This window comes from Phascolarctos cinereus, unplaced genomic scaffold, assembly GCF_003287225.1.
Source record: "Phascolarctos cinereus isolate Bilbo 61053 unplaced genomic scaffold, phaCin_HiC Scaffold_1;HRSCAF=81, whole genome shotgun sequence".
NCBI lineage: Eukaryota > Metazoa > Chordata > Mammalia > Diprotodontia > Phascolarctidae > Phascolarctos > Phascolarctos cinereus.
The window spans coordinates 101,552,590-101,576,587 of NW_027555514.1; the positions used below are offsets into that span (position 1 = coordinate 101,552,590).

A 23,998-nucleotide genomic window follows, 5' to 3' on the forward strand; every position below is an offset into this window, starting at 1 on the left:
ATGAAAATTTGTATTATGCTCAAATTCTTCTCTAAGCATTGGAACAAAGTCACATTTTTCAAAATAAGCATATAATAAAACTGATCGTATTGAGTTTCTCAATTTTCCTCCCCAAAATGTGTGGCTCAGAGCTCAACTCAGTCCTTCAGATATGCTGTATCCAGGGCAGAATTCAGCAGGACCTTAACCTCCCTTGCTCTGAACCCTGTTCCTATTGAGGAAGCCCAGCTAATTCATAGTGAGTTTACATTCAACTCAAATCTCCCAATCTTTTTGCCAAAGTTATCTAACCATGCCTCTTCCACTATGTGGTCACCTGAACATTTGAGTGTTTTAATCTAAGTGGCAATAGCAGCAACAGCAGCTGAATCCTCCATCAGGTCAGCTAGACCAGTTCTTCTCCTAAAAGGTAAGGAAACCAAATACTTCATTCACCAAGAGGATTAAGAGCAGGTTTCCTGCTCACCTAAGAGCATAAAAGAGGGCAACCACATGGAGTCATTGCTTTTTAGACTGGACAGATATCCCATGAAAAGCAAGTATCATTGGTAAGTATTCATTCTATGCTGTGGCTAAGTAAACTTTCTTTTATTAAGTATTGAAGGACCTTCAAGTGTTACATTTCAGTCTAGTCTTAATCCTGAGCTCAGCTACTAGCCTGGAATGACTGAGTCAGATCTGGCCTTTAATAAAAGTGTAGGACTTTGCAGTTATCTCAAATAAATTTAATCTTATTAGCTATAGCCCACAATTACAAGCAGTTAATATCTTTTAGCATTCTGATTCTACCATTCAACATGTTTCCTATCCCTTACAGTTTCATATATAAGTATGGCCTTTCTGCCTTCATTCAAGTCATCAAAATGTTGAATGGAATGGGGCCAAGAAGACAAGAAGCCTAAAGCCCTCTACTAAAGACTTTCCTCAAAGTTGACCTTGACCCATCAATTTATTTCAACAAACATTGATGACGCGCCTACTATCTGTGACACATTGAAAACAAAGACAAAAATCAAACCATCCCTGCTTACAAGGAGCCTGAGGTATATAATAGGCACACAGATAAGTAAATATGAGGTAATTTGAGAAGAAAGGGAAGAGAGAAAGGGGGAGGGAAGGAGCACACTATGGATGATACCAGTGATGGGGAAATAGGTACCAGAGGATCAGGATGTGGTATGTGAGTTGAGCCAGGAAGCATGAAAAAGGAAACAAGGTTAGTCTGTCATAACTGTTACAAATGAAACCATGACTTGTAGAGAATGATCATTGTTTTTTCATAGTTTATAGGTGAACTGAGAGAATTTGAAAGGCAGATTTGAACCTGAGAGTCCAAAACCAATCATCTACAATATAAGTAGTTATATAAAGGCAGTACCATTCATTTATTAATTAAAACCTGAGGACATGGATTAGTGAACAAATGTTTGGGGCAAGAGAAATGCAGAATTCATTCTACTGTCTCTCTCTCCTCTCGCATCCCCAGTAGAAATTCTCTGAGTTCCAAATGCCACCTTTAAATAAATTAGTAGAAATGTTTAAAACACTATTTTCTGATACTTGAACACATTTTTCTCCTTTCTCATGTGGGAATGTATGACCAACTCAAGCCACTGGTATTGTATTTCCTTCCTTCCTTTGTTCCTTCTCTCCTTCCTCTCTCTCCCTCTCTCCTTTCCTTCCTTCCTTTTTCCCTCTCTCTCCCTCTTTTCCTTCCTTCTTTTTTCTTTTTTTCTTTCTTGTTCATTCCTTCCTTCTTAAAAAGAACACATAATGATATCCAGCATCATAATATCAGACTTATACATGCCCTCCTTTCAGAAACTCTGGGTAAATAACTTGTATTTAATTATCTATTTTGTATGTATATGTTATTTACTCCCATAAAAAAGAAGCTTCTAGAGGTTAGAAATTTCCATTTTTTTCCCTCTGTGTCTCTTATGCCTGGTCCAGTGGTTGACACTTACTAAATACCTGTTGAATTGAACTGAATGAAGAGGAAAAAGACATAAAGTTGGAGAAAACAATCAGATAACATAATACAGTAAAAGAAAATCTTACAAAGCAATGTTGATTTTTATTTGACTTGTTTTGTTTTGTTCTTTTTATTCTTTGTAAATCTTGGTATTTGGTCCTACAAGGGGGCGGTAACTATGCTCTTAATTTTATAGACACTAAATATTTAAAGAACAAATTTTGAATTTCTTGTGACATTGTAATGGTGGGCAGCACAATTCAGGGAGGGAGGGGGGATACTTGCAAGACCAGTGCCAACACAGACAAACCAACCAGTAGCCTCCCAGTGAGGACAGAAATGGACCAGAGTCCTGTAGCCTACAGGATCTCTATCCAGAGTAATCAAGTGGGCAGAGCTCATCTGTGAAAGCTCCAGGGTAGTTATAAACCCAAGGGTGTGGAAGGGTGTAGAAGCAATAAGTAACAAACTATCTTAGACCAGGACATCCCAGAGTTCAAGGTCTCTAGCACTCTGTCCTGAGATGCCATAAACAGCCCTGAGGATCAGTCACTGTGAGCTTTAAAAATTCAGAGAAGACTGACCCTAGGAGAAGGAGATCAGTATAGGAATCCAGGAAACCCAGGCAGAGACCAAGCCCAGGCAACCAACTCCAACCAAAAGCACAGCTGAGGACAGAGCCTGACCCCAGCACAAAGTTGCAATTCAGGAACTAAAGGCAGAGACATGTGTAAACCAAATAAGACATAGAACATTATCAAAAATTATTCCAAATCCAGAGATCCCCCAGAAGCGGGATTCAAATAGAGACTCAAAGGAAAAGAAATTATTTTCTACAAAGATTACATGAGTATCTAGAAGAAATGAAGCAAGTGATTAAAAAAATGAAATGAAATCTTTGGTTAAAGAACTGGAATGATACTAATTAGCTCATAAGAGAAAGTGGTAAATCTTAACCAAGTAATAGACTTAATGAAATATAGGCTAGACCAAGAAAAATTAACAACTACGTAAGAGAGGAGGAAATAAAGGTTTTTAAATAGGAGAATATATAAGATATTTGATATAAAATAATTGACTTTAAAAATGGGTCAAGGAGAGCTACGTTAAGAATCATTGGACTCCCTGAAAACCATAATTTTTAAAAAATGGCTAGATATTATATTTCAAGAAATGACAAATAAAAACTATCCAGATCTATTAGAAACCTAAGGAGAAGTAAAGATAGAAAGAATCTACCTGAAATACTTCTGTAGAAGTCCCAGGAATATCATAGCCAAAACGCAGAACTCTAAAATCAAAGAAAAACTACTGACAGTGTTTAGAAAAAAATCTGCTCAAGTACTAAAGAAGCATAGTCAAGATCACACAAAACCTGATAATTCCTAGTAAAGACCAGAGAAGATCTTGAAATATAATATTCAAATGATAAAATATAATATGTCCCAAAATTCTTAGTGCAATATTAGGTTCTAATCACTTGAAAGTGCACTAAGACTTTGAGGATAATAGATATAGATTTAATATATATATTATATGTGTGTGTGTGTATACACCTATAGATACATACATATAAATACACACATACATACACATAAATATGCATATGTTATACATACATATGCACATGTATATGCATAGAGAGAAACACAGTGATACATACAACCAAGGATATGCTGTTTGTTGTTCAGTTGTTTTCAGTCACGTGGATTCTTTGTGATCCCATTTGATCAGCAGAGATACTGACATGGTTTTCCATTTCCTTCTACAGCTCATTTTACAGATAAGAAAACTGAGGTAAGCAGAGTTAAATGATCTGCCCAGGGTCACACAGTGTACGAGGCCAGATCTGAATTCAGGACTCCAGGCTCAGAATTCTATCCACTGGACATCTAGCTGCCCCACAACCAAGAACATACCACCCTGCAAAGTTCACAATCCTACAACAGGGAAAAAATGACAATATTTCTGAAGAAGTTATGATGAAAAAAATCAGATGAAGTAGGAACTTTGAAATACAAATATGAGTCTCTCATTTAATTTCCCCCTATTTATTGGCTCTTTCCCTATTTCCTACAAACATCTATTTCTCCCCTATCCTGAAAAAACCCTCACTTAGTCCTTCAATCCCCATGACTATCACGCTATAACTCCTCAGCCCTTCGTGGCTAAACTCCTCGAAGAGGGGGTATGCAATAGGTACTTCCATTTTCTCTCCTCTCACTCTCTTTTTAACCCCAGCTTCCACCCTCATCATTCCACTAAAACTTGTCTCTCCAAAGTTACCAAAGTTCTCTTAGTTGCCACATCCCATGGCCTGTTCTCAGTCTTCACTGTCCTTGATCTCTCTGCAGCCTTTGACACTGTTGATCAGAGCCTGCAGGTGGGTCTGCCTGCCTCAAATCTCTTCCCACTCCAATCTTTTCCCATGTGTATCCTCTGCTAGAATGTCAGTTCCTTGAAGGAAGAAATTTTTTTGCTTTTGTATACCTAGTAAAATAAATGCATGTTGAATTGAATTGTAATAAAACTTTTTTAAAATGAATTGTTGCAAATTACCTATGGACACCAGGTGATGGGGAACTCTCTCTCACTGAAGGGCCCTAGCTCTGGACTGACATGCACCAGGTTCAGTACTAAGAGAAGCTTGATCTCTTAAAGAAGATAATGAGGTTTGTCTCACACTTTCTCCTTTATTATACCACCATCTTAGTGTAGAACTCTGAGAACAATTTCTTAAGCAAGCTAATCCCATGCCTAAAAGGTTTAAGGGAGTAAGATGCTCCCTTCTAGAAAGGCACTCAATGACTAAAGTCAATTAGGTATAAAACAGCTAGTTTTTTTCTTCTGCCACAAAAGAAATACTTAAAGTACAGAAGACTAACAAACTTCTCGGGTGTCTAAGTACAAAAAACCAGCATAGGAGAAGTTAGTAATACAGTTGGTAGGGCACTGGGCCTGGAATCAAGGAGACCTGAATTCAAATCCCACCTCAAACACTTACTAGCTGTGTGACCCTCATGTTTACCTCAGTTTACTCAACTGTAAAATAAGAATAACATCAGGACCTACCTTCCAAGCTTATTGTGAGGATCAAATGTGACAATATTTGTAAAATATTTATCACAGTACTTGGAATACAGTAGGTCCTATATAAATGACACCCTTGTCCTTCTTCCCCTTTCCATCCCTCAGTCTCTGATTGGTGAATCGACAAACCTGATAAAGAGGCAGGTTGCTTAGGATATTAATACTTGGGAAATCATACTTGATTCTTCATTTTTGTTCAACCCCAACCCCACTTCCAACCAGTTGCTAAGTATCCTCTATTCTACCATAATAATGCCTCTTGTATCCATTCTCTTCTCCTCACCCTCGAGGACGTGTACCATTTTATCCAGTGTCCTCTGGATCCACTGTCTCAAAATCATCTCTCACATGGGGGTCTTGTGAGCCAAAAGTCAACAGAAATATGTATGCTGTGTATATTATGCTCTAACACATTACTAATAATGACTGGGTATGGAAAAGATAACATTGAGAGACTTCATCAAGGACATACAAGATCAGAAAGAAGGTGTCATAGCCATGTAGCAAAAGTCAGAAACAACAAATGGATATTCAAGTATTCCAATGGTAACTACAAAACATTAAAGGAACCAGAGAAAGGTCTCTAATCCATTAGGTGGATACTCTATGGATGATTGACAGGAAGACATGGACAAGAATCACATAGGTTGAGAAGGCATGGAGGAGTGTAATCTGTACCAGTGGGCATGATGTAGGTCAGGTGTGATTCGGTTAGATCTGATGCTTTAGGTTCAGAACTGAAATGAAATGAGTCACTCATGGAATATCTAGCAGCTGACAGAAGATTTACTTAGCTATAGCTGAGAAAGGATACTCAAGTATTTAGCATTGATTCGGCTTAGCACAGTTTCCCAGACTCTGTGTTATCCATGAAAGCTTACTAGTCAGAAGCTTGAGGGAGATGTTGCTGACTCCTTGCATGCTAGATTTTTGTATAAAGCCCAAGAAGAACCTCTCTCAGTGGTGCTTCAGTACCAGATCTCCCAATCCAACTGAGTATTGAGAATGGTTTCAATACCTTTTAAGGTGAAAAATAGCCTTGCCTAAATGGAAGACAGCATTCCTAACCTTTCCACCCTTTGGTGGTAAGGTCCTAAAAGTCTTCTAGAGAACTTTTCACCATTTAAATGGCTTCAGCAATATTATTGTGCAACCTTAATCTCAGGAATGTGAGAAGCATAGCATAGACTGTATTGAAAAAAGAAAAGAAAAACTAAAATAGAAGTTAGCTTTTAAAAAAAAAGCAATGCAATGGTCCCCTGAATGAGTAATAAACTGTGAGGGAAGATAAATATCAGAAATCCCTAGTTTCATTGTCCAACTTCAGAAGAACATATCACACCCTTGTTTCCAGGCTCCCATATATGTTATCTCCCATCAGAATAAGCTTCTAGAGGGCAGGAATTTTTGCTTTTGTATTTGTATCCCCAGAACTTAGTATAATACTTGGCACACAATAAGTTTTTTCATTCATTCATTCACTCATTCATTCATTTATTTCCCTACTTTGTCCCCTTCTCTGTGGTTCAAGTTCCAATCTCTCTCCCTGAGGCATTTATAACCTAACCACTACCTGAGCACCCAGCAGCAGATGTTCTGATACCTTTGGGAAAATACAGAGAGAGAGAGAGAGAGAGAGAGAGAGAGAGAGAGAGAGAGAGAGAGAGAGGAGGGAGGGAGAGAGAGAGGGGGAGAGAGAGAGAGAGAGAGAGAGAGAGCACTTCTAATCACCTCCTTGCCCTTCTAATCATATGCTGATATCGGTAGTAGTGGGTGATATTGCAATAACCTCCTAATTGGTGGCCCTACATCAACTATCTCCCTTCTCCATTCCTAAAGCACAGGTTTGACTAGTCAATAAAGAAAAACAATGGCTCCCTACTGACTCTAAGAGCAAGTATTATTTCTTATTCAACAACATTTTTATGCAAGTTTGAAAATATAATGATTATAGTTACACATAAATAATATGAAAAAATAAATATTGCATATATTGGGAGTATGCATTCAAAATATTTTTGCTGATAGGATATAAGATCAAAAAAGTTTGGATCACACTGCTCTAAAGGGTAACATTAGCATATACTCCATTTCTTTGTAAAATCTTTCTGACTCAGGAGGTATGTGCAAGATGTATACTTGAAACTATATCCCTCCATGCCTCGTCTGTTACCCTGTTTTCTACAGCTTCCAGAGAAGCAAGCAGGCTGCCACTTTAATCATTAAATCAATTTATTTATCATTTAACCAGCTAGAGGGTTCTAAGCCACCAGCTCAGTGACTACATCAGAGAGTACTCAGTTTGCTGGGTTGTTGTTGTTCAGTCATATCAATTGTGTCTGACTCTTTGTGACCCCATTTGGGGTTTTCTTGGCAAAGATACTGGAGTAGTTTGTCATTTCCTTTTCCAGCTCATTTTACAGATAAAGAAACTGAGGCAAACAGGGTGAGGTGACTTGCCCAGGGTCACACAGCTAGTAAGTGTCTGTCTGAGGCTAGATTTGAATTCAGGAAAATGAGTCTTCCTGACTCCAAGCCCCTCTCCCCCACCCACTCTATCACTGCACCGTCTAGCTGCCCCCAAGTTCTCTGTGTATGCCTGCCCAATAGTTTCCCGTTGCTTACCAACACGTGTTTGCTTACAAGCTGTTTGACTACACTTCCCCTTTAGCCTCTGTCTCCTGGGCAGTGCATTGGCCTATATTCTGTGCAGATCCTGGAATATGACCTGGAACATGCTCAAAAAATAATTACAATAGGAAAAATCCTCACCTCTGCTAAAGCCCCGACCTCTCCTTAGAGAAACTTCCAGTTAACTGATGACTTCTTTCAAAGGACTTAGATGACACAATGTCCCTTCAGTCATCTGGCAGACTGCCTCCCCCCACTTTCCCTAACTACACCAGGGGCGTGGGAAGAGAAGGATAAAGGGAAGGAGGTAAGGGCTTGAAACTTACCAACCAAGAGAACTTGAAGAAAGCACAGGGAGAGTACCCACATTTAAGAACCATCTCCCACTGATCCGATGGTGGCTGAGGAGCTTCATATATGTATGGGTGTGTGGAAAACAACATATAGCGCTTTACTTTTCAGAAATTTAATTTTATTGGTGTTAAAACTCCTGATGAGGAAAACCTCTCTACCCACACATATCAGCAACAGAGTCTTAGAGAATTGTTTACAACGCTGATAGGCTAAATGACTTGCCCAGAGCCACACAGCCAGGAGACATGAGAGATAAAATTTGAGCCCAGGTTTTCTAGACACTGAGGCCAGCTCTCTGACCATTATGCTATGGTGTCCCTTAGTACAATAGATAGATAGGGAGAAAGACAGATGATGGCTATAGAAAGAAGGATAGAGATATAGAGAGTTTGATAGATCATGAAAGAGACAGAGAATGGTGGCTACAGAGGTAGATGATAGATATAGATAGAAAGATAGATGATAGGTCATGAGAGATAGAGAAAGAGAGGGATGGTTGGATAGATTGATAAACGATAGAGAGATAGATGGATAAATAGATGATAGATATAGATAATAAAAAGATGGATTGATAGATCATGAGAGAGATAATGACAGAAAGAGATATGATAATGGAGAGAGGGAGAGAGAGAAAGAGATGAAGAAGGAAAGAATCTCATTTAATTCTGGCAATAGTCCTGTGAAGTAGGAAGTAGCCTCCTTTCCATTTCACAGATGATTAAACAGGCTCAGAGCAATTGTGACTTGTCTAAGGCCACAGAGATTGCCCCAGAAGGCAGAACCCATGCCCAGGCCATCTTACCCCAGTCATAGCTCTGCATTAGGCTACTACTCACGATAATAATTTACCAGGAGTTATAGAAAGAATTATCTCTTGCTGAAGAAGACAGCAAGGCTAGAAGCTAAGTGACAAATTACCTAGAGAATTTCAACTCCAAGTTAAAATTCAGAACAAATTCCAAAGGTCAATGTACACCATGTGAGTAGAAGCAAGTTGTAATAAGATGAGTAAGGACAAATCAGACAGTCACCCATCCTCACCTCTTTATTTTATCTTAGGGTTGCTTTTTAAGTATGCCATGAACTGAGCACACAACCTCACCCTTTGCAACTGAGGGATGGCACATTACTATCACCTGGGAATAATTTGCCTAAAGTGCATGGCTATGAAATAAGAGACAAAAATAACCTCAGATGCTGAAAAGGTCCAATGAAAGTCACATGGTGGAATCTTCCATATATTCAGATATGAGATACCACATAAACATTCAACAGGAAGCAGAGATATTGGAGGCATTACAAAGACTATCTTTCTACTGTTGAAATGAACAGACTGCCAATTATGATATTTATACGAATATGGAGTTATTGAGGGTAAAACACTTTGTAAACCACAAAACGCTACAAAAAAATATGGCATTAATAGTATTAATTGTAATAGTAGTATTCCTTGCTATTACAAACAAGAAGCTAGGTAACATAGTGGGACTTGGCAACTGGAAGACCTGAGTTCAAATCCAGCCCCAGGTACTAGCTAGCTCTGTGACCCTAGGCAAGCCACTTAACCTCAGTCTGCTTCAGTTTCCTCATCTGAAAATAGGAATAATAACAGCACCTACCTCCCAGGGTTGTTGTGAGAATCAAATGAGACAACATATGTGAGGCACTTGGCAAACCTTAAAGCAACATATAAATGCTAGCTCTTATAACTGTTAATAAGAGCTTCTAGTGGAAATGACTTGGTCCAGGATTGCCGTCATAAACCCCTTCTACTCCAAGGGATAAACCTGCACAACTAAACTGTTTGCTCAATGCTTGTTTGTCAAGCTAATACATTGTTGGCTGAGTTTCTGAAGATGTTGCCCATATAGGGCCTTTTGATTCCACTTGTTACAATTGAAATTAAGGTAAACTGAGACACAAAGGTCCAAGTGAGATAAAATTTACCAATAAATGGGACTCCATTTCCTCAAGCAAAGACCCCCTAATGAGGACAGTTCTTTTTTTTTTTTTAGTCTTGGGAAATAAAGAACAAAGAGCAGTACTTCATAAGTGGGGAACGAGAGCTCAATATGATATGTTACAAAGCTGAGGTGTAGATGACAATATGCTTGGTCAGAAATTGGGAATGAGGACCTAACAACAATCCCCTCCTTCCCTCCTGTTCTAAGAAGTGTTCATTGTTTAAGTTCACCTGCAAGGTTAAAGATGGTAGACCAAACTTCTTTGGATAACAAATCAAACATCCTTGAAGGATAGCTTGGTGGTGTATAGATACTGGACCAAACCCTCTGGTGTCCGTCTCCATCCCTCAAGTACGGCATATTTCCTTGAGTCAAGAATCGAACAGTAATTAGCAGAACCGGATTTCTAAAATTAACATATTACAGGACAACTGAATTTCTGAACTAAGTTCAGAGACAAACCATGAGTTAGGTAGTTACAGGAGAAGATCAATTAACTGTAAATAGGAGCAATTAAAAGATGATACAGAATCAAAATGATCATTTCAAACTTGGATTTTCATGATTTCATAGGTTCCATCCAATGATGGGTTACCATTAGTTATGTTTGACAAATGCAATCCATTTGTCTATTATTGTCCTTTACTCACTGAAATGGTTTGCTTATTCTACAGGTATTTTTATAGATTTGTGATCTGTTAATTATATGTATAATAATGCTAGAAATATCAAAACATCACCAGGTAGAGGACAGAGTGCTATGTTTGGAGTGAGGAAGACTTAGGTTAAAATCAGACCTCTGCCGCTTACACAAATTATGTGATCCTGAGCAATTCACTTAACCTCCCATACCTCAAAAAATTCCCTAAGTCTTATCTATTAAGTCATAGACAGATTGTAGTCTGTGTCAAAGGAGGTAATTCTCTACTTTGACATAAATCATAGGCTCATAGATTTGTCTCTAGGTCAAACCTTAGAGATAATCTAGTTCAACCCCCTTAATTTATAAATGCAGGAATTCAAAACCAGAAGAGTGAAATGACTTACCCTACAGCCTCCAAGTGATAAGTAGAAGAGCCAGGATTTGAAATCAGGTTCTCCAACTCCAAATCCAGCATGGTACAAATATAGATTATATTGCAACAGTTAGGGCCCAGTTGAGGTTATGGAATATAAATTTGTAGTGGGTCTGGTCAATACAATTTCATGATTTTCCTGATTTTCATTTAGCAGCAGGTTTGGAGGAACAAAGGCAGTATATAGTGAGAGTGATATAAGACAGAGGCTCGGCAAGGCATGATTGGCAATATGATAAGGGGAAGGGGGGGTAAGAGATTCAAGAAAAGAGGACGGTATAGAGCTGAAAAGGTTTACCAAGGAGTCAGAATGGGTAAAGGAGGAGAGTGTAGCTGGTGCCGGGGTGATAGTCTGGCTAAGAACTGAGAGGTCAAGGCATTGGAGGTCACAATGTAGATGAAGATAAAGGTTTGGAGTTGGAAGGCAAGAGTGGCAATAGATTGTGATCAAATGTGGGGATTTCAGAGTTCATAAACAAGGAAGTGGTGTATTTGTGGGCAATGGCAAGAAGGATATGACTCTTTTGTGTGTGGTTGAAGTGAAGTTGGGGAGTAGGTCATGTGAAATGAGCAAGTTGAGGAACTGTTGAGGTTAGTGTGTTTATGGAGTATCAATATGCATGTTGAAGTTGCCTAGTATGAGGGTAGGAGTTGGGGAGGAGAAGGAGATTATGAGCCAGGCACTGAACTCATTTGAGGAAAGGAGGAAAGTTGCCTAGAGATCAGTAAACAACAGCTACCAGAATTTTGATTATATGGTAGATAAGATTGAGTGAACCTCAAAGAACAAGAGTAGAGTGAGAACTAGAAGTGGTAATGGGGAATCAGTAGTACTCCAACTCCCCCCACCTTGACCAGTGAGTTGGGGAGAATAAGCAAAAATACAGGCAGTGATAGAAAGGAAGACCAGGAAAGTTGTATCATCAGGAAGGAGCCAGATCTCAGTGAGAGCCAGAAGATGAAAGGAGTTGCAAAGGAAAAAAAAGAAATTAAGATGAAAGCAAGTTTGTTGCCTATAGAGCAGACACTCCTGAGAGTACAATGGAAGGGGGAAGTAGCTTTGCTTTCCATCCTACCAGCTCCCATGAGGAGTCATAGTGGGACATTGTCCAGGTTGGGTTGAGGAGAATGGGAATAAGGAATCAGGCAGTGGGAGATGGAGAATAGAGTTTGCATGATGACAACCAAGAGTTCAGAATCACTGGGATGCAGAGGGTTATGACCAGGGAGGTAGTTGGTTAAGCATTGAGAAATAATTTCAGGAAAATTTTCCTTGTCCGTAGTGGTCTGCCCTCAGGATGGCAATCTTTCAGAGCCATAGGCAGTCCAGATGAGGTGACAAGTTTTTGAAGTTGAAGGAATAGTGTTATTCTCTTCCCCTGAGGCAGAAGATCAGGCTTGAGACTTGATGGGATGGCCTTTTTCTTCCCTAGAAGAGAAGATTCTGCTTTTGGTTGGAACAGTGGTTTTCCTCTTCCCAAGAAAGACAGGAGACTTAGGAGAAGCATTGCTTCTCTTCCCCTGAGAGGCTGGAAACTAGGCAAGAGAAAGTACATGATGGAATGGCATTTGCTCTCCTTACCCAAAAGGCAGGAAGCAGGTGAGCAATGGAATGGTGTTTCGACTCTCCCCCGAGGAGGCTAGTGACTAAGCAACAGATTTGGCATGATGGAATGGCATTCCTCCTCTTTCCAAGGGGACTGGAGACCAGGTGGAAGACCCAGCACAATGGAATATAGGGCTTTAAATTTTACCAGGTACTTTGCTCACAGTAACTGCCAGGCAGGTATAGCAAGAACTATTATTCTCACTTACCAGATAAGAAAAAATTAAGGCACATAAAAGTTAAGTGACTTGATCTGGCCACACAAGTGTCAGGGCCCAGCTCTCCTTTAGTTATTCTTGCGCTTTTAACCTGTGGCCTGCTCATCATGGACTACCCCTCTGCAGGGCCTGTCTCCCTTCTCACATTGGTAAGCTTCTCCTGGAACCTCTCCATTTGGCAAAAAGGCTCTGGCCGGCCTTCTTTCATTGCCCTTATGTCCCTGTTCCTGACTTTCTGGACTTCAAAATCAGGTCCCTATGCCAAGTACCTCCATTCTCCACTCCCCCTTCCACACACGCAGATATGTGCATACACACACACACACACACACACACACACACACACACACACACAGCTTTTCCCTTGTGTGTATCTTCCCTCAGTAAGCTCCATGAGGGCAAGAACTGTCTTTCTTTTTTGCTTCTATTTGTATCATAGTTTCTGACTCATTATAAGCATTTAATAAATATTTGTTTCCTTCCTTCCTCCCATAATTTGTTTAGCCATTCACCAAAAGGGAGTTGCCTTTTTAGTTTCCAGTTTTTCACTACTACCAAATGAACTACTAAACACATTTTTATACATTTGAGTTCTTTTCCTCTTTCTTTGGTCCCTTTGCATATTTTTTTAAAAATAAATTGTAATAATAAATAAATAAGTGAAAATATATTTATATAGTGTAATATGGTACACTAAACACTAAACTTATATTTATATGACAGTTGGTGCTTCATAATTAATATAATAGGACTTAGAACTCGAAGGGACAATAAACACCATCTAACCTAAATCAATTTTTTATAGGTGAGAAAACCAAGACTCAAAGAAGAAATGGCTTGCTTTAAGGTCACAGAGCAGGTCAGTAGCTGAGTCAGGGCTGAAATTTGGTTCTAGAGCTTTTTCTCTTTGTTATATATTCTTTGACATATACTAGCTCATTTGACACAACCTAATGACATAAGATAAATATTGTAACATCCATCATAAAGATTAGGAAACTGAGGATCAAAGAAGTAAGATCATACAATTAGGAAGTGGTTTACCCAAGAAAAAACTTAGGTCTTCTAGTCTTCTAAATCCAACTCCAGTGCGAATTACCTTCCTTCTTTCCTTTTCCTTCCTTCCTCTCCCCCTTTCCTTTCTTCTTTTGTTCCTTTGTTGCTCCCTACTTCTCTCTCTCTCTCTCTCTCTCTCTCTCTCTCTCTCTCTCTCTCTCTCTCTCTCTCTCTCTCCCCCCCCCCCGCCCAAACATTAAGAGGTAAGAAAGTATCAGGAAATATCATAGGATTATTTTTTTACAGCTTGAAGGATCATGAGAGATCATTTGGTTCAACCCACTCATTTTTGGACAAAAAACAATTGAAGCCTACAGATAAGTGATTTGCATAAGATCATGCATATCGTAAGTAGCAGAGCCTGAATTTGAAGGCCTGGGCTTTCTGGCTCTAAATACTATATTCTATTTTGTATAATGTAAGAAAAATAATAGATTATCCCTAACCAACTCTTCCCTAACATTCCAAGACCCAACCTCATCTTAGCATTGCTATTAGTAATGCCATGAAAACTTTCCATAAAATTCCTTTGTGCTTTACCAACAAAATATAGAGTGATAAAAATAATACTTTGTCAATCTTCCTTATCATGTTTATGGTTCTTTAAATGACCTTTGGTTTCTTAATCAAGTTAATCCAAAAACTAATTAGCCCACACTCTTGACATTTGTGCATGTTGCATGTCCCTATTTTCTTTACTCAGAGAGAAGTTTCTGGGAAGATGATTCATCATCATCATAATCATCTCAAGGGTTTTGATGAACATACATGCACATGTTAGGATTAAAATCAGGCAAGAGGAAAGAGGCATGAAATGGATTTCAGAAAGGGAGAGTGGGAACAGCATCACAAGATCTAGAACAAGTGACAAGTTCCATTTAATGTACATTTCTAAAATCATAAAGTTTAGGAAGGAGCTCTGAAGTCCTCAAAGGATAGCACTAGAAACCAATGGGAAAGGAGAGAGTGCTGCCATGCTTAATAAGAACAGTGAACCAGAGATTTTGTGAAGTTACATTTGGGGCTTAGATCAGCTCTGTGATGATAACAGGTAATAAGTTCAGCTGTACCTTGAATAAATAAGATAACATCTTTACACTTTTTTGAAAAGAGGCCTTAATCTTAATGACTCCTTTTAGTGAAAATAAGAGGGAGAAATATTGTAAATATAGTAAGCACTAAGTAAATGTTTGTTGAAATGCACTATGTGGAAAAAGAAGGCATATTCAGATCTAGAAAGAAGCAAAGTGGACAATTAGAGGAAGAGAAGAAAATTTATTCAGAGAAATATTAGAGCTATCAAGAAGATAGACTTCTTTGGACAACCAGGGAGTAGTCTCAGATAAGACCAACAGGAAAAGAATATCAAGTTTTCAAGGAGCTAGGCAAAAGATATCATCTACCAAGAATAGGTTGGATTCAAGATGCTGAACCTTCTTTAGAACTGAAACATTTCTTAAGAATTGATACGCAAATTGGTACATAAAATTGGGTACGTAAAACCGAACACCATCTATTTGGCAGCCTCGTGCTTGCTTGTCTCTGCGTAATTTTATTATAAATCTTCACATTTAGGATTACAAATTTAGAATCATGATGACCCCCAGAAATCAACTAGTGCAACTTCCTCACTTTCAGGTGAAGAAATTGAGGCTTAGAGAGGTTAAGTAATTTGCCCAAAGTAAATAGCAGAGATTAGATTTTAATCCAGGTCTTCTGACTTCAGATCTTTTGTGCTGAACTACTTAAAAAGCACTGTCCTAGGAGTGGCTTTTTACCTTACTTGGTTAAAGCTCTACTACTACCACCTTTATTGCTTTAAGATTGACAAAACACTCCTTGCAAGAGCCTTGAGAGATAAAAAGGTGACATCCTATAGCCACAAGAGGGAGCCTCAAAGCCCTCAGATGGTGGCAGTGGAAACTACAGTTTCCCAATGGAGCCCCAGAGAAAGAAAATTCTGATCTAAATCGTAGGCTGTTTATCATCCAATAAAGAAGAAAGTCCTGGACCTAATGAAATGCATGCAAATGAACAGAGATATGGTTTCATATTAGGTTCCCTCGGAGCACTTACTTTGCATCCTGTCATTTCCCATGAGAATCCATAAGCAAATTATGATCTTTTTTCCATGTGTACTTGTCTAGTGGACATATGCACAGCTGGGCCTAGGAAATCAAGACATTCTCCTATTTGCATCCCCACATCGGGGTCTTCTGGTGAAACCATATCCTATGAAACACTCTGATTTGATAAAAGTTCTAACATCACCTGTGAGGTGGCATCTGAAGACCTGAACATGCAGAGCCTGGTCTTTGTGAAAAGAGGAAAGATAAAACCCAAACATTCTATACCCTAAAGAAAATTCAAGAGCTGTGCTTTTCTCCATCCTTGCGGGATCTTGGATTTAAAACTGAGAGGGACCTTGGGGATAACCAAGTTCAATCTTTCAGCCCTCTCATTTTACTAATAAGGGAACTGAGGCATATAAAGGATCACATAGGTACTAAGTATCTGAGGCAGGATTTGAACTCAGGTTTTCCTGACTCCAAGCTCAACTGTCTGTTCATTGTGCCACCCAGCCTTACCACATCTTTTCCCTCCATGTCCAGGTCAGGAGAGATTAAGTCCAAGTTGTAAGGAGTAGTTCCCAAGTTAGACAATCCTCCTTCAGACTCTGTTTTGAGAAAAGCTTTTGTATTTGTTCTGCCTGGAGTTATCCACCCAGAGAAGAAACAGCGTGGCTCATCTGACCCTAGCCATGCCAGTGTCCTATGAAACCAAGTGGATATATCTTTTCTTCTTGATCCTGGAGCTGGTAGTGGGTATCCTCAGCAATGGCTTCATTGTGCTAGGGAATGCCTGGGACCTGGTGAGGATGCACCAGCTGTCCAAAAGTGACCTTGTGCTGCTAAGCCTCGGCACCTCTTGGATCTTCCTGCAGTGTTTGCTGTTTATGGATGCCATTCGCCTTACTTACTTCCAAGTGATAATGGATGCACTGGACACTAAGTACAGAACCATCATCTTATTTTGGATGCTTGTCAACCAAACCAGCCTCTGGATCACCACCTGCCTTAGCATTCTCTACTGTGCAAAGATTGCCCGAGTCTCTCATGCCTTCCTACTATGGCTTAAGGGCTGGGTCCTCATGGCTATACCTCAGCTGCTACTGGGCTCTCTGATTTTCCCTTGGGTCAGCATCATCCCTTGCATGTGGAAACATTTCAGTTCATTCTACTCCAACTCTACAGTTTTATTCTCTTAGAACATCACAGAGAAAAGTATAAAAGAAAATTTCATTTTTTCCTATTTCTACTCTCTTTGCAATTTGGGCAGCATCTTTCCCTTCGTGCTCATCCTGGCATCTTCTACCATCCTTATCATCTCCCTGGGAAGACACATGAGGACAATGACAGCCCAAAATACTTGCTCTCGAGACCCCAGCCTGGAGGCCCACATCACTGCCCTCAAGTCCTTGATTTCCTTCCTTTTTCTCTATGTAATAGATTTGTAGCTACATTGGCTTCGCTTCCCCTGACCTTCATTTTTTCCAGTAAGATTGGGGAGATAGGATGTGTGGGGCTAATGGGTATTTCTCCCTCAATGCACTCAATCATTCTGATTCTCAACAATACTAAGTTGAAAAGAGCTCTCAAAAACATTTTGCACTGGGTTCAGTGCTTTCTAAAGGCATATGTAGTCTAGTGGAGAAGGCTCTGGACTAGCTTTTGAAAGACCTGGGTAGGTGATTCCTACACCTGGATTTACACTTTGACCTTGAGCAAAGAGTATAGGCTAGGCCTCAATCAGGCCAGTCCCCTGGTCATTTCATTCCAATACTAGAATGAAATGAAATGCTATTAAGTCATTCAATAGCTAACAAAAGGAAGATTATTTATATAGCCATAGCATGGAAAGGATATAACACTTAGTTTTGGTAGATGACCTGCCCCCATCCCACACCACCCAAACTGTATTTCTTTTATTTCTTTTTCTTTTTTCTTGCTTTTAGGCCATTGGGCTTAAGTGACTTGCCCAGGGTCACACAGCTAGTAAGTGTCAAGTGTTTGGTCTGAGGCTGGATTTGAACTCAGGTCCTCCTCACTTCAGGGCCAGTGCTCTATCCACTGCACCACCTAGCTGCCCCCCAAACTCTATTTCTAAATGGAAACGTGTCTGATCAGTAGGGCAGATTATGTTCACTGCCTGATTTCATTCCAGATTTGCTTTCTTATGCCATTAGGTCAAGATAGAGCATTTATTAAGTGCTTACTATGTTCCAGGCACTATGCTAAATGCTAAGGATATAAATCCAAGTCTCTTCTTTCAAGGAGGTTACAATCTAATGAGGGAAGACAATATATAAAGAGGAACTATAAAGCAGGAATCACATATCTGGTAGCGTGTTGAGAAAATGGCTAAGAAGTGGTATGGGGGCCTGGTTTGTGACAAGATGGCGCCTAGGGGCAGAGTCCAAAGTTGCATTGAGGGGAGAAGAGGATAAAGGCAGGAACATAAGCAGCATGGTGAGGATATGGCCTGGAAGTGGTGTGGAGGCCTGGTTCCAGACAAGATAAAGAAAAAGTTCACCATGTCGACATAGCCCACACTCACCAGAAGGCTGCATCAACCACTTTGCAGCTTCTTGGAAATGACTTCCCTGCCTTTTAGGGAGAGAATTAGTATCGCATACTTGGCAGGGTAATGAGTAACCCTAGTAGAAACTGATTCTATCACAGAGAGCTTCTTCAAGTCTACATCTATTTCTCCTCTATAACAGAAGATGGGAATCTTCTCCTCTTACCTGACAAACTTTCCAGGATGTGCCCAAGGCAGAATTCAATTAAAAAAAAAATTATTAAGCACTCACTATTTGTAAGATACTGTGCTAGCTGTTAGGGATACAAAGTCAAAAAAGAAAAAAGAAAAAACATTCCTTACCTTCATGGAGCTTCCATTCTAATAGGAGACATAAAATAGTATAGTGACAAGAAAATTGGATTTGAAGTCAGAGGACTTGAGTTCAAATGCCAGGTCTGTCATTTACCAGTTTCATGACCTCAGGAAAGACACTTAACCCATCTGGATTTCATCTGTATAGTGAAGAAATTGATTAATTTGCTTTTTAGGCCCCTTCTGGATCTAAATCTATAATCCTAGGAACACAACAAATAACTACCTGCTAATATGAGGAAGGTGAGAACTAGGGGAGTTAGAAAGGACTTGCACTAAATAGGAGGTAAGCCTTGAAGAAAGATAGAAATTCTAGTAATAATACAAAGAAAACTCTATGGGCAATTTAAGCAGGCAGAATGACACTTGTACCCCCTATTTGTTCTGAATCGAAAAAAAATCAGTGGATAATATTCTGCCATTTCCAGAGTGTGATAGGATCCCCTTATAACATGGAGTCAGATAGACCACAGGTTAAATCATGTCTTCTGAGGCGTATTAAGAAAGAAAAAAAAATTTTAACACAGCCTATTATATAGGGGCAAGTCCTTATACTAGTGAAGCGATATTTGAAAATATATGATTCTGTGGCAACTATACAATCTTTCCCAAACCTCATCATTTTTAATAGAAACATAAGGTTCTTTCTTTCAGGGAGCTTCCAGTTTGATAGAATAGACAGCCTAGACATGTGCACATGTGCATGCACACATACACACACATACACACACACAAATGAATGAATGAATGAATAAATGAATGAATGAATGAAAAAAATAAGAAGCAGAAACATTCACTTGTGCATAAGGTTTATGTGTGCGTGTGTGTGTGTGAGTGTGTGAGTGTGTGTGTGTGTGTGTGTGTGTGTGTGTGTATAATTTATGTCCCAGGTTCTCTGAAAGTTTTAGATGAATACATGGGGGATGACACAAGAATGTCGGTTTCCCTCTTCCACCTTATCAAAATGACCTCAGGCCAAACAGCACTTCAAGAAACGTCCTGAAGGAAGCTTAAATGTTGTTCAAGTCTGGTTTTCCACAAGCGTCACTAGAAGGTGTGACTGAGCAGTAACCTCTAGATGGATATGAACAGGTTAGAAGGCAACCTTGTGACTTTGAAAGGTCAGGAGGTCTGTGTGTGTAGCAACGTCCACCAAACAGCAGCATCCATCAGAGTGGCATCAGCTGACAACAGAGGAAATTCTTTCATTGCAGGACATAGTCGCCCACCAACAAGAGGATTGCTCAAGGCTGTTTTACTGGCAGACACGTGTGAGCAATTGTTGGCATGGCGCCAAGCTGAGATGAAATGTAAAAATCTTAACTGGCAGTCTCACAGACTCCTTTTTGTCCTGATGAGGTTTAAATATCTGTATCCCAACATATTGTAACAGTAGTTATAGGTTAAGTTACTGAATCTTGTTATATATTTGTTCTGGTCAAATGAGCACATTCTAAGTACTCTGTGTTTTGTATTCTTTTTGTGTGTGTGTGTAGAAATAAATTACTTGTGCCTTACCCGATTCATCTTGTATATTGTAGGCCTTTTTTTACTCACTCATTTTGGGGAGGTCCAAGATGTAAGCTATAATCTAATTTGTTATAATTAAATGTACGGGGAGTGGGACTTCAGCCAAAAAAAGTGTGAGTACCCCTCTCATTGCCCAGAACTGAACATGACTCAAAGTGAATGCCTGGGAGAGAATAGAACAGAGCAGAAAATAGTAGCAGCATACCAGCCCCTGGGGGCAGTTCCTCAAAGTTGGGTCTGCATACATATAGGGTATCTTAGTTGCCTAAGTGTTGAGGAAAAACAGAATAAATGATTTGGACACAGAGAAGCCCCAAAAGAGAGAGAGAGCCCCAGACATTAAGGATTTTTGTTTTGTTTTTTATCTAGGCAATGGGCTTAACTGACTTTCCCAGGGTCACACAGCTAGTAAGTGTTATGTGTCTGAGGCTGGATTTGAACTCAGGTCCTCCTGAATACAGGGCCAATGCTCTATCCACTACGCCACCTAGCTGCCTCAAGGGATGTTTTCTGATAGAACTACCCAATAGATCTGTTCTGTAAACATGGGATCTAGCTATAGTTCTTCCTTTCTTCACCTTACCCTAATCCCCCTTGTGTTTCCTCCAGTTCTCCTCTCTCATAATTTCTCCTGCAATTTCAAGAGACATGCACACTCTTAGTGAGTTAGCTCACAAAGTTTGTTTTAGTATAGGAAGGGGAGATTTTCATATAAAGCTTCTCCTTGTAAGAGCAGTTATTATTTTGGCAGAGCACAGTTTAAATAAAAAAGCAGGCTGCTAATAGTTATAAAAGTCCTAATAGCCACTTTCTAGCTCACACTTCTAGCAGCAGTCCAACTCTGGAGTTTTTCCAATTATTAAGAAATCAAAAATTTGTCCATCTGAGCCTCAGATGTAATTCTAAGTATCAAGGGAAAAGAGTTTTGTAGCTATTTAAACCTCAATTCTCTTGAATTCTTCTCCTTAATTTCTCTAGGAAGATAGTCCCTTTTTCTGGTAAAGGCAGCCCAAGAAAAATGCCATAGGACTATCATTGAGAGACAAACATGCAATGTAAAACCACAGAAATTTATTAGAATTTGAGGTGATTCGAAAGATCTCACAGGCCAGGTGAGGTAGAACCAAGATAGTGGAGTAGCATGCTATTGTGCTATAAGAAATGATGAGCAGACAGACTTCAGAAAAACCTGGAAAGACTTACATGAACTGATGCAGAGTGAAAAGAGCAGAACCAGGAAAACATTGTACACAGTAATAGTCACATTATGCAATGACTAACTTTGATAGACTTATCTTTTCTTAGCAATGCAAGGATCTAAGACAACTCCAAAAGACTCATGATGGAAAAGCCTGTCCACATGCAGAAAAAGAACTATGGAGTCTGAATGCAGATCAAAGCATATTATTTGCTCTTTTTTTCTGTTTGTTTCTGCTTTCTCAGGGTTTCTCACATTGATTCTAATTCTCTTTTACAGCAAGACAAATATGAAAATAAGTTTAACATGAATGTATATGTTTAGCCTATATCAATTTACATGCTATCTTGGGGCGGGGGAAGGGGAGAGATGGAGAGAAAATTTGGAACTCAAAATCTTATGGAAGAGAACGTTGAAAACTAAAAATAAATAAATAAATTTGTATTAAAAAAAAAAGAGTAGAGTAGCAAGAAATATAGCAAGCTCCCCCTACCCTGTCCTTCCAAACAAACAAACATACCAAAAAAAATCTCCTCCAAGAATATCTACAAAAGTACCTGACTGAATCCTGACCTGGAAATTAAAGGAAAAAAAAAATCACAGTGAGTCATTTTTCCAGCCCAGGTAAGCATAGGCGGACAGACAGGTACAAGGACACTATGAAGAGTCTAGGAAGAACATTCCAGAGCAAGGAAGAAGCTGTGCACAGGGCAAGAAGAGGTCCCAGAACCAGTATAGCGGGACCCAAACTTGCATAGGATGCAGGTACAGTTGCCAGTTGGCAGGTCTGTCACTCACTAACAAGTTTTGGGTCATAATTCCAAAGTGGATTGAGGAGGGGACCTGTGCCTTAGGGTGGCGTCCAGGGTGAGGAGCAGATTCAGGTCCAAGCTGTGTGCTGGGCAAGGAGGAAATTCAGAAGCAAATAGCAGCAATGTGGCTCAGGCCCCGGGAGCAGAGTAGTCTTGGGTACAGCTTCCAGACAAATCTAAAACCTGAAAAGGAGTAACCAGGACCAGAAGCCCATACCAAAGGGAAGCCTAAATCTCTGTTACTCGAGAACCAGCAGCCTTTCCAGTTGGCAAATAGTGACTGAGTCTAACAGCAGTCTACTAAAATTCCAGATGGCGTAAGCCCACAGACCTGTCAATCAGTCCCAAACCCATGTCAGGAACATGCTGAGCTCAGATCCAGGATGCAACAAGCAGATTAGACTTCTTTTGGGAGGAGTGAAAGCTTACAGGTCCCAAGTCTGAGCTGTACCTGAGATTCTGTAATAACACAGCACTCAATATCTCCAAGAAAATAGCAGAACAAGCCTAGATATTCGCTTTGGAAGGGCACAGGACCTGGCCTTAACAAAGTCTGAGGTCAAAAATTAGACAAGAATGAGCAAATTAAAAAAGAAAAAGAATCCTACTATAAAAAGCTATTATTTGCAGTGGCAGGGATATTCAAGACACAAATCCAGAAGAGATGACACTAAAACATCTATACAAAAACCATCAGAAAAAAAACATGGCTTGGACACAAATTTATCTAGAATTTCTGGAAAATATGAAGCAAGAGGTAGGTTGGATTTTTTAAAATTATTTTTAGAGTTAAGAAAAAATTTTAATAAATTAAATGAGATGGCTAGAGGAAAAATAATGGGGGGGGGAATGAGAGCTATAGAAGGAAAATTAGAAAAGGAATGAACAGCTTGGTACAAGAGGTACAAAACCCTACCCAAGTAACAAACTCCCTGAAAATTACAATGAACCAAATAGAAGCTGAAGACTCAATGAGACAAAAAATAAAAAAAAGTCAAAAGACAGAAGTAATAAAACAAGATGTATTTTTTAAAATTGACCTTAAAAACAGATTAAGGAGATATAATTTTTAAGAATTATTGGATTACCTGAAAGCCATGACAAAAGCAAACCAAAACTTAGGTATACTTCACTCTATGCAAACTGGGGGAGGTGGGGATCACTGATACTTGAACCTCACTCTCATCTGAACTGGTCAAAGAAGGAAAGGATGCATAAATACAGATACACACATAGTTGGGAAAAGAAATATATTTCACTCAACAGAGAAATAGAAGGGAAAAAAGAAGGAAGAAGGGATAATTAGAGGACATGTAGATTAAGGAAGGGATTAGATCTAAGTAAAATAAATTCTAATAAGAGTACAAAAATATTTATAGGTCTTTTGTGATGGCAAAGAATTGGAAATTTATGAGGTGTTCATCAATTGGGGAATAACTGAAAAAATTATGGTATATAAATGTGATAGAACTATTGTTCTATAAGAAATAATGAAAGGGACATTTTCAGAGCAACCTAGGAAAGTTTATATG

At 39.3% G+C, this 23,998-nt stretch overlaps 1 protein-coding gene across 1 annotated transcript; it reads left to right on the forward strand.

The window, feature by feature from the left end:
• Positions 1-1,127: 1,127 nt before the first annotated feature.
• Positions 1,128-17,678, forward strand: TAS2R38 (taste 2 receptor member 38). The gene is given in 4 exon segments (XM_020997976.1): positions 1,128-1,176; positions 4,258-4,358; positions 16,687-17,476; positions 17,479-17,678. Coding segments are annotated over 4 exon segments (1,140 nt in total).
• The last annotated feature ends 6,320 nt before the right edge of the window (positions 17,679-23,998 follow it).